Source organism: Astyanax mexicanus, chromosome 3, assembly GCF_023375975.1.
Source record: "Astyanax mexicanus isolate ESR-SI-001 chromosome 3, AstMex3_surface, whole genome shotgun sequence".
NCBI classification, from domain to species: domain Eukaryota; kingdom Metazoa; phylum Chordata; class Actinopteri; order Characiformes; family Acestrorhamphidae; genus Astyanax; species Astyanax mexicanus.
This window is the reverse complement of record NC_064410.1, coordinates 47,070,113-47,086,919: the sequence shown is the minus strand read 5'-3', so window position 1 is coordinate 47,086,919 and position 16,807 is coordinate 47,070,113. Positions and strand designations below refer to the sequence as shown.

Here is a 16,807-nt window from a genome sequence, read left to right as displayed (position 1 = left end):
AAAAAACGTAATTGTAGTGTAAAGTGCCATTAAATACTGCCTTAACAGAAGTCATGATTTTTTATGACTGCCAGGTTGATTTACACCCTGTGCTACAGTCAGACATGGCCCTCAAGTTTTAAACTACTGGGAAAGGAAGGGAAATATTTGCATCATAAGCAGTGGACATGTACCGTAAGGCTTTGAGAGATATTAATCTCAATCAACAAATTAAAAGGGAGCAGATCATAGTGATAACTTATCTCAGGGTTTGCCAATGTCAGACACAATTTAAGAAAGGTTTGGAGACACACTACCTGTCTGTTTGACTGTACAGGAATGCACTTCATTGGTGCCTCAATTTGAACATCCAATGAGATTCGAGAAAAGGAAGTGAGCAAGGCAGAATGGGGACATACAAGAAATGGTACATTGTTAGATCTTATAAACTGATCCAGGAACAATCTCTTTAGAAATCACTAAGAAAAGGTCCACAGATCAGTTCTCAGGGTAGTTAGGGGTCAGTAAGAGTTAGACAGGTGAGCTGGAGTGAGGCAGGTCGCAAATGTTAGTAGCATTGTTGACATTGTGTGCCATACCTCTATTTGTTTGTAGTCGCAAATTGCACGGATGGGTGTGGTGGTACCCACAATGCAGTCAACACTGCGTGGGCGGAGCTGGACTATTGTCTTGGCCCGTCCTACCAGACTGGCCACAGAACTGCGGTACTCAATCAGCTGCTCCTTCTCTTCCTGCCAGAGACAAGCATTGGGGAAAAAATTAATTGACATGCATTTACTTCATGCAATGCAACAATGATACTGATTAAAGTCACATTTCAAGAGAGTGCCTTTATAACCATCTTGTGTCTGTATAAGAATGTGGGAAACAGAGAGGTCAGTTATTTTAACATGTTTAATTAGCTGTTAGCACCGCCAGTTAGCTGATAGGTTTATCAGCTATATTTTGATTCAAAATAAAAGCCCCAGGGCAAAGAATATTTATGAAAAGATGTAAAATAAAATCAATCACTGGATTGATGAAAACAATATAGAACATTGATTTTTTATTTTATTTGGACTATTTGTTTTTCTTGGAAGTAAAATGTTGATCAAAATATGGTCAAATTTACAGAGCAATATATATTTCAGAAATTAATGTAAAAATGTATATGTGTATTTAGACTTTAAGACATATTTGAGTATCCTAGAATCTCCTGGTTTTCCTGCACCTCTAATAAAGTGTTCTAGGTTGTTAGGGATATAGGGATATAGGCATCTGTTACTCAATCATGTTCATTCCAGAGATATTCATTGCTATATTTTCTCCTCAGCTAAAATTAAATTTAATTGTATAGTTTAAAATACTTATGATGAATGCTTAATTTAGGTTATTTATTCACAGCAAGGATCATTTGATTTCTTTTACCTGACAGCACTGTTAAAAAAAAAAACTAAATTTGAGGAAAATATATCCATATTAACATATACATATCAATATACTGCAATGTATTGTGAGGATTAAGGCATGAAGAAATACTGTTTGTTTTTATTTCAGAAAAATGGCATATAATTAAAAACACCTTAATTTTACACTTTAAATCTGAGCAAAGGAAAAATATACTTTGTATTCAATCATAACAGTGCAATCTGGAGAAATTAAAAACCTACAATCTAGTCTCACAATACTTTGATATACGAGACGTCACTGCAGAAAGCATTTCCTGTGCTAACACAGGCACAGGATTTAATCTCACCCATTAGAAGCTGCATTGGGCATTAGTTAGCTTTTCTCTGGCCTGTGTGTGAGATCAGGGGTTCATCAGGGATTCATTAGAGAACTGGCACAGGGAAGCAGAGACAGACTAAGAGAGTGCTAATAGCATTACACCAGAACATCAGAAGTGGATCATTACTTGCAAGCCTGTTTTGTTTTTGTAGCCTTTAAATCCTGTTCCATAAAATAAATAACCAAGGAAATAATCATGGATTAGTTTTCAAAAGGGTGGCATATTGGCAAGAACCTGGCAATATGATGTGTCAATATACAGGAGTGACAATTTAATATACTGTCATATATTGCAATACTATAAGCAAGAAAATCCATTGATGTCACTGCTGTGAAAACTGTAATCAGGGGCAGAAATCACAACCACGCAGTGTTGAGAACAATAAGAAATAAGACAGTTTCAGTGAGCCTCACAGAAGATGTGAATCAGTGTTTTTCCCAAACAGCAAATTAAAGGCAGCTGCGTGGAGGCATCTGTCTAACGCTTATTGAATATCTGCCCCTAGTGAGAGCTGTGCTCAGAAATACACGACATCTGAACAGAGCCTTGCTGAGCACTATAAATAACCATGAATTTTAATCTTACAAATGCATCCCCACAGTGCATCTACAAAAAAATAATCAATAACAAATTACCATTTCAGATCATCAAGGCCTTTGCCTTAGATAATCCACCAAAATTACTGCAAATGTCCTTTATCTGAGTATTACTCAGATACTTGAAATCCCAATTTCAAAAAAGTTGAGATGCTGTGTAAAATTAACATAAATGTAAATAAAAATAAAATTACATATTTTACAATTCTCACAGACATTAAAAAATAGAACATCAGGTTTTGAAAGTTAGAAACTTTATAATTTCTTGCAAAACATTTAGTTATTTAGAACTGGATGGCAGAAATGCATGTCAGAAACGTAAAATTAATTGGTACTAACACAGCACCTGTAGGAGCAATTTATAACTAACTCACATTACTGAGTATAAAAAGAGAATTTTCTTTCAGAAGAGAGTCTTTCAGAAGCTAATATGGGCAGAGGTTTAACAACATGAAAAAAATTGAATAATGTTTATTACACAAAATTGCAAAAACTTCTACAGCACATTTTATTGTCAAAAGATTCAAAGAATCTAGAGGAATTCCTGTGCGCAAGGCAGAAGGCTGACAGGGCTGACGGTTGATACTGGATGCTTTGATGAGCTTGATGCTTTGCCTTCATCAAGTTCTATACAAAATGTTTTTTTACAAAACAGCAAAATGTCTGATTTTAAAAAACAAAAATGTGTTTTATGTTTTATTGTGAATAATAGAATACGTAATAGAAGGATTGTGAGTTGATGGGTTAAATCATTGCATTCAGCTTTTTTTTCACATGTAAATACATTTTACACAGTATCCCAGTCTTTTTATAATTAGGGATGCACATCTAACTTACATTTGGGATTATTTTAGGGTACATTTTTAGCATACCACTACACTATCCAACAATCCTCCAGTGCTGGTGCTCTCTTTCCCTTTCTCCCTCTTTCCCCTGATGGCCATAGAGGAAATGCCCACTGCTCAGGCTTGCTCTGTGGCACCCCTGTCAGATAGTGCCATCTGCTGAGTGCTAGCCTGGCCAGGAGCACCAACCTGGCTCAACAGATCTTCGTGTGTGTGTGTGTGTGTGTGTGTGTATGCACGAGTGTGAAGAGAAAACAAGTGTCTTACCATAGAGTCTTGCAACAGGTCCTCCAGTTTGCCTAGTCTGCTGTTTCTGTCACATGTGTATTGCCTTTTAATGGTGTCTTGGAGCTGCCGTAAGTACGTCTCACACTCTCGCGCATCACTCATGAACTGGAAACAGAGAATATGGCACCAATATGGTAGAATTGTTTAACTATGTATACTTTGTATACTCAAACAGATGTGTTGAAGGAAAAGAAGACCCAGACTCAGTACCTGGAAGTAGGCAGTGTTGTCCTTGAGGTGCTGCTCGACACACACACAGAGCTGTCTGACCCACTGCCACTGCGTCTGCAAGGCTGCACTGTAGGCCTGTGGTGAAAATGAGTAACAAGATCAGGATCAGGTGTAGTATATAAGAAACTGCTACGCCTGTCATGACAACTCTTGTATTTTGAACAATATATTGTCTCAGAAATTATTGCAAAAAACAATATTGCTGTCTCTTCCATCTTCACCAAATTAGTCCCACCCATTCACACTTAGGTCATAAGGAATGTTCAGATTTTTTTTAATCAATGTACCTTTTCCTCCAATTTTCTAGGTGTATATTGTCTATATTTCTATACTGAGTAATTATTTACTCAGAAGATTTATTATGTTTTAATGCTTAATGTTTTACACCGCACCTCTAAGGTCTGTTTGGCTGGGTGGTTGACCAGACACAGCTGATCTGCTGTCTCTTGTAGGGAGCGCATCACTTCTTGTTTTTCATCCAACTCTTCTCTTGTTTCCTGAAAAAGAATGACATCCATAAACAAAACCATAAATAAACAGCATCACTGCAACGAGTACAAGCAATACAGAAAGTACTTTTCTATCCTGCACTGTGGTTGTTTTCGCCATTGAGAAAATTACAGGACTTGTAATAATAATAATAATTATTATAATAATAATAGTGCTCTTTTACTTATTTCACAATTAATGCACAGAAATGCATTTTCTTCAATCCGAGCAACACTATTAACAGAGTTATGTTAAAACTGCTCTTTATTATTCCACACTACTGTCAAAATCTAAATATCGGACTGGGAAAATATTATGCTGCTCTAGAATGTGCTCTGAAAGTCACTCACAGCAAACTGCTCTCTCTTAGCAGCCATGTTGGTGTTGTTCTCACTCCAGTCGAAGGCCAGCTCCTCCTCTTCTTTTTCATTTAGCCAGATGAGCTCCTCAGTGCACTGAGACACAAACGCTCGCAGGCTCTCCAGGCAACGCAGTCGCCATGACGAATGCTCCTGTGGCAACACAAACCATTCACAAACAGTGACTTGGTTGACCTCAGCATCCCAGCATTAGATACACTCACACTCACACTCACACTCACCACCTTGCCCAAAAAGACCATAAAACACTTGACTCATTCTCTGCATAAACATTAAGCTGAAAACTAACTGGGCTGAAATAACGATATTAGTACTCTGAGTGTGTGTCTGTGTGTGTGGATATATGTGTGCCAAAAGCAGGTGCTTTGCAGTATCCTGTACATGTCATATGCAGGCTCAAGCTCTTTATATCCTGTTCTTTGTCACGGGGGAGATTCAGGCGTGCCCTGATGAGGGGATAATGAACACTGCAGTGACACATACACACACTAGCAGAAACGTCACTACTTTTATTGAGTACTGTAATTGCTATTTGATGTATAAACAACATATTAAGCTCAAAATATCCATTTACAACCCTGTTATATTGACACACATACACACTAGTGACTCAGTAGACACGCACAAGAACAAAAGATGACACTGACTTTCCTTTATCATAAGACATCCTGCTTTGATTGGTTTCTGAACTCACATATTATTGCATTATTGCATCATTTTACCACAGTAACAAAACACTACAAATATTACACTACAAATGAGTCTTATTCATACCATCTCTATTTTTTTTTCCCCCTCAGATATTTGCTAAGATATTGTAGCTAGTTTTTAGCCTTGCCCCCACTCACTTCCCAGGTCTGGCTTTCTCAAGTCTTTAAAAAAAACGAAAACCTGAGGTAGTCCAGTTTGTTTTCATCGAAGTAAAAAACAAAGAGATGATAAAAGCTTTATTCTTGTGTGTTGTGTGCTTCCCGTCTGTGGACATGTAACATGTATTAATGTAACTAGCATAACTAATTAGAGTCTAGTTGTGATGTGCTGCTCTCCAGTATCAACAACACCATATTGTCCTAAAGTCGCCATTGCCTTTTGCTGCTTTGCCAGCTTTGCTAAGGGCTTTTACTAGTAAACATAATAACACTTACGAGCAGTTTGCAGTACTGGTTCTCCAGCTTGGCCAGTGTTTCCGAATAACTACTTCTGAAGTTGGGAGAGACTCTTGGCTACAGAGGAAAAAAGGAAGAAATGATTCAAAGCTCAGTACATGCACGGTTGGAAAAGGTATTATGTGGAGTGTGTGGAGAGTTGGCGGTACCTCATAACTGCGAGCCTCTTTCAGGCTGTGGAGCAGCTCCTCTACTGCAGTGTGGATGGTGTGATGTTCCTGTAGGTGCTGCTCTACAGAAGGCAGGTCAGACCCCCACTCAGCCCTCTCTAGCAGTTCCTAATACACAAATACACACACAATTATTGCAATGCTATATTTTGTAACCTAAAATTTTTTTTATAACTTTTTCACATTTATGTCCTTGATTCCCTCACTCTTACAGACCTGAGTCTCCTCCACCCATCCCAGAAGCTCGTAGATGAACCGTAAACTCCCTTCATCCTCAGACGACGACATGGCCACCAGGTCTGATCGTGACATGGGTCTTCTGAGCAGGCTTGCCACAGCACCCACTGCTCCCAGCACTGTCTGGGCTCCGAGAGTCGCAAGACCGCCTGCAGAGATCTTCTGAGTAGTCTGCTCTCCCAGCAGTCCTCCAGACGAGAAGTGGCCTTTTCTGTAGACACTGGAACACTGCAGCCTCAGGGAGACCAGCTCCTCTTGCAGTCGTGTCACTCTGTAGAGTTGATGGTCAGCGAGAAACAGCATAGTATTACAAACATGCAAAAAGAATATTTATATATATAATATTTTTTTTGCTGCTGTTCTGCTTCATCTCAACTAAAAATAAATAGAAACATCCTCCTATAATCCTCTATTCTTATCTCTGTCCTACTTTTCTCAGCAATGAGACCTCTAAGCTGGTCACCCACCTGAAGGCCAGCTGATCTACTTGGTAGTATTTCTCATCTCGGAGGACTTGCAGGTCCACCTGCAGCTGTCTGACCAGAGCCTCACAGTCCTGCAGATATGCACCCAGCTCCTGCTCACACCTTGCTGGCTCACCATTTTCCAGATGTGACATATCCTGCAGCAACACACACACACATACTTCAACCCCTTTACAGGCCAGGATTTTTGTAAATTTTCTGCCTGACATTACACCCCTAAATCTTGAGGATTTGTATTCAAGCATCACATAAAAAGGTTTCATGTTTAATAAGGAACGTTACTGAAAATCACAATTGTAATTGTAGTAGGAAGTATAGACAAATAGTCAAGTGAACCTGCAACTATAAAACTGCAAAATATAATGAATAAATTTATAAAATTGGCTCCCTTCTAAACTTTATTTTGGAATCAATACAAATCCTAAATAGAAATCAAACAGTTCATGGCCTCCAAACCTTTTAGTTTCATTATGGTTGTCTAGTTTTTACATCTATTTTCAAACCTGCAGAATTTGGGTTGATTCCTGTTATTGATCTAGAATTATTAAGTGAAGTAGAGAGTGTACAGGCAGCTTCTCCAAGTGTCAGAATGCATATAAGTTATTTTACTACAGAGAATAAGGGTTTTTATCACCTACACCTGTAGCCTGTACACGGTTCAAGGCATTTTAATAGGTGAAACTATGTTAAGTTCTCTCTTGGTTTTAATCTAAAGCAGGTAAATGCTTAATCAATGATGATGTCTGAAGTTCCACATCAGAAAGGTTTACTTACTGCCTGCAGTGTGTTTCTGGCCAGGGTGAGCTTTTCTTCACAGTCCACAGCCATGTTCTGGAACTTATTAGCCATCTGTAGAAGCAACTCCAGCCTGAAAGACAAACAAAGACAAAGACACAATGTTATACACAGTTCCTACTAACCAAAATGACCAACTCTCCTGTATAAACCCTGTATAAAGAGCTAATAAGAGCCTGTTTTTAGTTCTCTATGAATGAGGATGTATGTATGCTGTGATATATTTCCTTTCACCTCTCTACAGCTGGCCGCAGAGCTTTCTCTCTCTCCAACATCTCCAGGATGAGTTTACCCCACTCCTCTTCCAAGTCATTGGGGTGCAATCCCTGGGGTAGCTTGAACCGGCCAAATTCAAGCCATACCTGAAAGGAAGCAAACAAGAACAGGCTGATGTTAGAGAACACTGGTCAGTTATGCATCCAGGGAACACTATTTTGGGATACAGCAGATGCTGACCTTGTTTTCATGTGCTTAATGCACATTTAGCTAAATACCAGTTAAAGTCTTTACTACGGCCATAATCTAAATCACTTTCATAGGGCTTAAAATATAGCCCTGTGGAACTACACAAATCGTGGTACACTTAAACTTAACTTAAAACATATACTGAAGATGTAAAGCATTAATTAAACCAGCAACAAGCTGCAACAGCCGAATCCAAATTGAATCGTAGGTTAAGGTGTTAAGCTTATCCTAACCCACACAGTGAACATAGTCAGTTTAAAATTCTGGTATGCAGTTATAGGAGTTTTAGGTTGCACCACAGAGACTGAAGGTGCATCTTACCTACTTTAGCATAATTTGACTGCTGGTTAGATAAAAGCATCGTCACATTGATTGACATTTTTAACCTTCTGCAGGTCATTAGGATCATTATCCACAAATAAATTAGACACCAAACAGGAAAGTGAGTAGTGTTGTTGTTTTCTGTACATCTTATTTTTTTTTATTTAAGATAAGTCTGTTGTATTAGCATGTTTTCAGCAACAGATTATGGCTCTCATTAGACCCGCATTGCTTTGTGTTGTTTTTCTCATGTTTCTTCTGTGTAGCTGCTTATTATTATAATTTCATGGGTGAGTGGAAACAGCATCTCTTGAGCACAATTTGATGGTAATTTATTAACAGATAATATCAACGATTTTTAGTGAAGCAGTTGCTAAATGAATCACCATTGTAACTGACTGTGCAATAGAAAGCTAGTGTTACGATAGTAATATTTAAAACTTTGTGTCCTTAAACAGTCACCCACTCAAAGGTTTTGGAATGACCCTGAAGCAAAATACAGTGTCTTAGTTCCAGACAACAAACTAGTAGAGACAGTAACAGCTCAGTTTCTGTCTGTGCTGTGTTGTAAATCTAGACTGCCAAAGAAGAAACCCACAAGTATAAACCAAATCGAATTGATCATAAGGGTGTTACTTGTTGCAGTGAACTGTTTGCAGACACAAACTGAGGAACTGTGAGGAAACTATTAACCAGCCAACTAAATTACTTTTTACAACAATGCTACACCCTACTATTAGATAAGTATTAAAACATTGCTAATTTATTTGTAAAAATAGGGTAACAAAACCTAGTCATTATTTAAACTATACCTAACCAAATCACAACTCTGGTTCCAATCTGTAGCCTAACCCTTTAAGGATAAAGTTTTACCAGGCAACATAGTAAAGATCAGTATCTGTAGATCTACAAATACAAGGATATTGAACCATCAAAATAAAATTTGAGCTATATCTATGTTCTAATATTTGTTTGTTTGTTTGTTGTTTCTTTAAGCATGTACTGCAATTCACTCTAGAGATCTCTTTCTTTCCTTCTTTCTGTCTCAGTAAAGCGCACCATTATGATCTCTGTTATCCCTGGAGCCCTGTTCCTGCAGTGCTGCGCTGGGCCTCATGACGAACAATGTGGCCTGCATTCAGCGGCAGAATCAAGGTCAACCTCCAGCTTCTCCATTCCTTGCCTCTCCATGTTCATTCCTTTATTCACTGCTTTTAATGTATTTCTATATGCATTATCCTTTATTTTCTTACCTCCAACAGTTTGTAAAGGTGTTCAATGTGGCCCTTCTCCATCTCCTTAGCAGGGATCTCTGTTTCTTTGAAGTGGATGTATTCGTTATAGAGTGCCTGAACGGAGAGGACAGAATTGATAAGCAGTTATAGAAACATGGTGATTATCATTCTTTCATAGGTTCAAATGAGCAAATACGCTACACAAACACAAATGCTCACAGACCTTGAGTTCTACAGGGTTCTGGGGGAAGCTTTTGTTGGCCATGAGGGCTGTGTGCTGCCTTGTCCACTGAAGTAATGAGGAGAAGCGTGACTGGTACTCCGCCCATCGCTGGTCGACCTCCTGAGAACAGCAAAGATAAACGAGACCACATTGCAATCCACTACCACAATCATTAGAGATGTTGAGATGCTTTTTGTACAGGTAGAACTCTGAAAAATGGCTGCAGCAAATCATTAGTTGCAGCACTGGTGTGAAAGATAAATGAACTCACATGAGGTGTGATGCCCTCTCCTCCCTCTGGGATCTTGGGGAAAGCATCATAAATTGAGGACACGTAGGTGATGACCGATTTTTCATCCGGTGATGGCACGTCCACATCTAGTGGGAGTCACAGGAACGACAGAATAAGAAAGACGAGGCAGAGAAACAGGAAGGTAGATGGAGAGAGAGAAAGAGAGAAAGAGAGTTCACAAACAAGCAATAAGCATTAGATCAGATATGATCCGTATGGCAAAATATTACAGTATAAAAACAGGCGAGACAGCAAGAACATTACCTTCAGCATCCAGAAGCCGTGTGACTCCTAGAGACTCTGCGATTTCAAAGGCTTGCTCCAGGTTCTCCCTGTTACTCTGCCGTGCCACCACCTCCATGTCAATCAGGTCTGGCCTGAATGATATAATGGAGAGATATATCTTAGAAAACTGATGTGTTAAATACTTTTAAGCCAATTCTAAGAATGCTTAACCTAGTTAGTCCTGTAAATTTTGGACTTCTTTTACAAATTCACAAAACCTTATCATTCCTATATATATGATTTTCTTTTACAAATTCACAAACCTCACTAAAACCTTTTGGGATTAGCTCACTAATTCTGTGAATTTGGAATTCTCTCACAAATCCACATAATCTATTTATATCCACACTTTATTGGCCTATTAAAAGTGTGTCATCTGCTCTTAGGAAAGAAAAAAGTTCAAAGAAATCACTGAAAACTAAATACTGCCATGAAAACTTGGCAACAACCGCAACTGTATGTTTCAAAACAACTTCAAAGTACCAGCACCTCACATGGTCTTCTTTCTTAGAAAAATGTTCTCATGCATTACTTTTTCTGGTTTGCATAGATATTTGTTGATGTGTTTACACCTGACCAACTTTGCATAGAATTTTAAAACTAATTTTAAGACTAATAGAAGAATGCAAGGTGTGTGTCAGTCACAGAAGGATGACACTATGTTTTGCACGTACCTGTATCTGTGCAGCAGGGCATTGAACATCCGGCCATTGCTCCAGCTGGAGGAGAAGTTGGAGCAGCGCAGGCCAGGGTAGCCCTCGGTGGCTTGCTGAGTCCATAACAGCAGCTTCTCCTTGGCTGTAAGGTCCCCCGACTCCCCACTCACATAGATTTCAGAGATCTGTAGAGAGAGAGAACCCGGGAGATTAATCTTTTATTCAAACAGGCAGCTGGAGAAACAAACTAAGTCCTATTTTCACTATTTTAACCTACTTACTTTTACTGCTCTCTTAATCCCTTGATTCACTTTTAACCTATAATACCTTTAGTATCTACTATGGCACCAACAAGTAAGTTGTGTAGCTAACAGAGAGTGAGGAAATGAATGGTAAGCGGACATATTAGCTCCAAGTAGATGAAGTAAGAACCAAAACATACATTTTTTTTATGATTGAAGAGCTACAAAGCTAAAGCTTTGATTTCTAACCGACTAAGCCAAATTTAAAGCTACTGAAAATATACCTAATAGTTCAACAAACACAAAAATTTCCCAAATGTGTCTGACAATGCTACCTCATTGTCACCAATTGTGATCATTACCACCCACTGCACTGTCCACTGTGGGTGGTAATGCCTTCTATGACATATTCTTGATACCCAGATGACTCTGTGGCTCAAGGAAGGTTAAATGCCAGCACACACTTCCCCTCCTCCCTGTAGCTGTGCATTAGCTGCCAGGGTTCAGCAGGGCTGGGATTTCATCAGTTCTTCCAGCCAGCAGGGTGTTTGTTCTTTCACTTTCATTAATCAATGCCCCCATCTATCAGTTGGAGTTAAGCTCAAACTGCATGTTCTCATTAAGCCTGCCCATCTTATAAGATCCTTTTCACTAAAACGATTCCCAATCTTTCTTTTTCCTTCACTAACCGTTATTTCGGTTTGTCTTTTTTGTTTGATTTCTTCTGCCAAACCACCATCAGACTGTTTTCCTTTGTGCCCATCTCTTTCCAAGGCCACACTCATTCAAATCTTTCTCTTTCTAATTTCTCTCTCACTCTCTCTCTCTCTCATTCTAAAGACAAAAGAAAGCCATATGCAGTATCAGCCTGTGCCTGGCTCTCATCATTTGTATTCTTCCGTCATCCCTCTCTCACCCTCCTCTCTAGTTCCCTCTCTAGAGCTAACTCAGAACAGACTGAAATTCAGAGAACTACGGACAGAGAGATATCGACTACAGTGAATCAGAATGAGAAACAGGCAGGAAGAGAGAGGGAGATGGAGTGAAATAGATAGAGAAAGAGAAAGAGAGAGAGTAATGGAGATGAGTGGTGCGGGAAAAACAGGCAGTAAAGCCAACAGATTAACACGGTCAAATTTGGTGGTATACAGAAACAGTACAGCAGCCGCCTGGTTTGAGCCTCTTACTGTAAAGATGATTAAAAGGTGAGGTCAGTCTGTATCGATTGCAGTGTCACAGTCCCTGTAGTCTCACGCTGGACCCAAGCATAAAGCATGTCACACAAGCTCACTGTTACAATCCATAATTCTGCAAATTGCACTTACCAAACATGTCACCTAACACACAAATACTACAAAGTAACTATTAAAATTATTTTCATACTTCTTGCTTATTACCATTTAAACTGGACTGTAATCATTTCCAAGTTCTAAGTAAAGAATTTTAAATGTAACGCCACAAAAGTTAAATTTTCTTACTCAGAAAATTCAGGAGAGCCTCTTAATTCTTAAAACAAATCTTTCAAAGACAAAAGAGTGCTGGATATTAATCTACATAGATTTCTCTCCTTAAAACTGTTTATTTGGGTGAGAAAAGTGCTTCCATTTATTTACAGTAAACTCAGATTTCCACTAAGGCTGGGTGCAGCATTAGCATTAACGGCTAACCGCTAGCACTACACTAAAGGGAACCCTAAGTGTTCCAGTAAGCCAGGGTGATATTAGCTAGCGGTTCATCCCACGTAGCTTGTTTTAACATTTTAGCTAAAGCTAATACTGCTCCAACTGTGCTAGCCAGGGTTAGCAGCAGGCTACAGTCCAATATCCTTGCCTCTGAACAGCGAAAGAGCTAGCGCTTAGCGGCTAATGCTAATACTGCTGCAGCCTCGGTGCTAAAGAACTAAACAGAAATTCCTGTATAACGCTGTAATTTTTAGTGCACTTTATAGTGCGAAAAACACAGTATACTAGCATTTCTATCTTAAACCTAACACTGAATGTTTTTGACAATTAGTACGCTTTAAGTTGCACCCATTGCTGACACAAATGCAAAAACATACAGCTTATTTAGTCCCTGTAGAGAAGTACTGCCATAGGACTTTCTGGAGCAGATAAACTTGAACCATTTTGCATCATGATTAAATGCCAGGCTTGGGCTACAGGACGCCAAGTCAAAACTGAATCAAATCCTAACAAAATTTTCCACAATCTACTAGAAAGCCTTCTCAGAACAGTAGAGACAGTAGTTACTTCAACAAAAGAGGTATAAACTCTTTTTATTACACTTGATTTCAGAAGAAACAAAGAATGCGCAGGAGTCCTATCACTGTAGTCCACCTAAAGTCAACTGTTCATTTAATTACTATTGGAATGTTATTTATGGGGCATCATTGGTACATATATGTACATGGTGTGCCCAGAAGACATGCATTTCCTACAAGCCAACTTCTAATCTCCTTAGACTCAACAAATAACTATTCCTGACTGTGTGTATGCACACATTGAGTAAGTGCGCCTAATAAGTTGCAAGGCAATTTTAGGTCACCGAGACTGACGCTTAACATCAGCATCAGGTCAGAGTGACACTGTGCTGCTTTCAGCACCTCCACAATGACAAAATCACATTAGACGGTTCATCCTGATCCAGGCACACAACAACTTAACTGCAACTATAAAGAGTATGTGTTTATGTGCTGCTGTCATAGTTTAGAAACATTTAGGAATATCTAAAAATATATATGTATAGACACCCAGACATGGTAAAAAACTAAAATAACTGGGATTTAAAAAAAAAAAACAGCTAGCAGGACTTGAAAGGAGGCAGAAATGAAGATGACCTGGTCTCCCTCGAGACCCCCTGCATGCAGCTAGCCTGATTAATGCACATATCAAATCCATCTTTATTCAGCTGAGGAAAAAGCAGACATGCAGGCAGACGTGACTATGTCAGCCAAAGTCAGCACACAGTGTACCCCACATACAGCAGTGCAGCATTTACACACACACACACACACACACACATTCAAAAGAATCAATGCATCCAGCTTCAAATCAACCTGAGTCACAACATGGGAATGGTGTGCATGCTCCAGTGTGTGTGTATGTCCTTGTGTGAGCTATAGAGCTACACGATGACAGAATGACAGATTGCTATGGATGGCAGAGGCAAAAAACAATAATTAATTTGCAATATAAAACTAGAGGTGTGCCAAAAAATCGATTCACATAAGAATCTTGATTCTCATTTACTACGATTCAGAATCGATTTAAAATGTCCCAAAATCGATTCTGAGGGGCGGGTTTTGGACTGATTTTGGGCTGGGTATTTTTGTTGGACCTGGCAACCCGCTTGTCCCTTCAAACCGAGGTCTTCCAGACCCACACAGAGCGTAGTAGGTGTTTGAGAATCACCGGTAAGATGGCAGAACAAGCACTATATTACCTTAGATTAACGTGTAGTTTTAATGTTTTATGGCAGAATGCTTCATAACAAGCATAAAAAAGATCGCTAGTAGTTAGTTTCAGTAACTGTTAGCTAGCTAACAAGCTAACTTTCCAGTTCCACCTTAAATAACGCTACAGGTGGCTGCGGGCTGCAGCATTTAAGGCGGAACGGAAAAATAACAATAAGCTAATCAGAGCTCATTTCAGCTCCTCATCACAGAGGAATTAAGGAATGGACAATATGAATTAATTTCTCCACCTCCTGCCCCCTTTCTGAAGAAATACAACGACCTTAAATTAACTAGTTAATCAGCAGCTGCTCCTGAACTTTAGCGCTCCACTGCTATCATCACATCAGCCCAGCAGCGTCACCTACACACCACCGCTAGTAGCCTGGTAATAAAGCAGTGTTATTTATTATTTATTTATTGTTCATTAACGTCATTGTGATATCCCAGTGATTCCTCTGTCACTGAGGACCCACATTCCTGCACATTTTATTGTTTTTGTAACACATTACTTGCTCCAGGACCAGTGTATATTATGGAGGGGTTTTTTTTCAATAAGATTCATAAGCCAGAAGCAGAAATTTTTATAATTCAAATCGTTTTGAATCAAAAATCGATTTTGAATCGAATCGTGGCCCCCAAAATCGGAATCGAATCGAATCGTGAGATAGTAATCGATTCCCACCCCTATATAAAACATGGGTAATACTGGCTTTTCATCAAAAAAGAATAGGTTGTTGAATCATGACAATACCACACAGAGCAAACGCTCCCAGGGGACATCTGAAATGATTCAGGATGCTCACAGCACACAATAAACATAAAACATATATTATGACTTGCAAGAAGGGTCATTTACATATTGCAGTTTTGTGCAATTTCAGATTGCAATAGCCCTTACTGCAATATATGCAACCCTATTGTGTATGTGCTCATGATTGACTTCCCCAACAAGTAGGATGCTTCAGTCTACTGCAGCACATCATTGATGATAAGCTCAGTATTATCTAACACAGCGCTAACATGGTATTAGTAATGTTATAGGCATAAATTTGCATTTTTCCAGTATTATATTATATACACTCAGTACCTTATTTGTTTTGACTAATATTTAAAATAATTTTGAGTATTTGTCTCTACTGTACAGGAAAGTCTTTTTGCTCAATTTTATAGTACTGTTCTAATTACTCGATAGAATTTAGTAACCAGTTCATTAGTTTTTCTGTTGCCAACCTCATCCCCAATTCCAAAACCCATCCCAAAAGCAATGGATGGAGCACAGTCATTCCAGAGAACACAGTTCCAGGAATTTACACACCTTTTTACACCCTTCTAGCTTTCAAACTGGCAATGGGAACAGGTTCATGCCCAAAGGAGTCCCAATCTACTGGCAATAATTCATGTGCATTTGCAAAATATGTGTGTTAGCAATGGGTGCAACTTAACACAGCTGAAAGTAGCAGTGTTTCCCAGAAAAGGTTTAAGTATAGTCTTGAACTACACATCATTTTGAATGGAGATCTCCATTTCCATTGAAAATAATATAAAGACTACAACTAAGCTTAATCACTGTCTAGGAACTTGCTCATAGTGTAAGTGCTTTTAGTCTCATTGCAACCCTATACTGAGAAGCCATACAGTCATAAATTAGCATTTATTCAATTAGCAACATTCTCACAATGAAGGTACATGAACCATCAGGGTAAGTTAAGGTTAGAATGAACCCATAACTCCCGTTACCATCTTCTAACATCTAACAAGGAGTAGGCTGTTACAACATTGTCTGTAACAAGGCTATTAAATCCCTCTCCTGCACCATCCAATATCCATTACCAGCCACCACTGCAGCTAGTTTATAAAGAAGGCAGTACAAGCCACATTAACCACACATTAAACTGGAGCACTGCAGTGCTGAAGAAGCAAATAAAGGTTCTAATTTAAATGTATAGCAGCTAAGAACGTAGCAGAACACTTCACTGTAACTCAGATTTGTGGCAACGCCAGACAGCTACACTATAGCAGTGTCAAGACTGACAGAGGAGAGTGTGGGTGGTGGTGTGAGGGTAGAGGAATAATAAGGGACAGAAGAGGGAAATGAAAGAGAAAGAGAGTGAGAGCTGAGCTGCTCTGTGTGATGCTGATTAGGCTCATGGGACATGGTCAGGAAGGAGGTGGAGATGTTTGCTT

At 39.1% G+C, this 16,807-nt stretch overlaps 1 protein-coding gene across 20 annotated transcripts in view; it reads right to left on the bottom strand.

The window, feature by feature from the left end:
* The window catches only part of macf1a (microtubule actin crosslinking factor 1a), a 230,937-nt gene that overhangs the window by 90,337 nt on the left and 123,793 nt on the right, over positions 1-16,807 (bottom strand). For all 20 annotated transcript variants that reach the window (XM_049475390.1, XM_049475399.1, XM_049475400.1 and 17 more), the window contains 16 exons: positions 10,946-11,112; positions 10,251-10,363; positions 9,966-10,072; positions 9,695-9,814; positions 9,490-9,585; positions 7,685-7,812; positions 7,430-7,523; positions 6,638-6,792; positions 6,150-6,441; positions 5,913-6,041; positions 5,743-5,820; positions 4,568-4,729; positions 4,121-4,225; positions 3,708-3,803; positions 3,477-3,602; positions 579-731 (listed from right to left, as the gene is read on the bottom strand). In XM_049475390.1, coding sequence (XP_049331347.1) covers positions 579-731; positions 3,477-3,602; positions 3,708-3,803; positions 4,121-4,225; positions 4,568-4,729; positions 5,743-5,820; positions 5,913-6,041; positions 6,150-6,441; positions 6,638-6,792; positions 7,430-7,523; positions 7,685-7,812; positions 9,490-9,585; positions 9,695-9,814; positions 9,966-10,072; positions 10,251-10,363; positions 10,946-11,112 — 2,121 coding nt within the window. The remainder of the gene's footprint in view (positions 1-578; positions 732-3,476; positions 3,603-3,707; positions 3,804-4,120; positions 4,226-4,567; positions 4,730-5,742; positions 5,821-5,912; positions 6,042-6,149; positions 6,442-6,637; positions 6,793-7,429; positions 7,524-7,684; positions 7,813-9,489; positions 9,586-9,694; positions 9,815-9,965; positions 10,073-10,250; positions 10,364-10,945; positions 11,113-16,807) is intronic.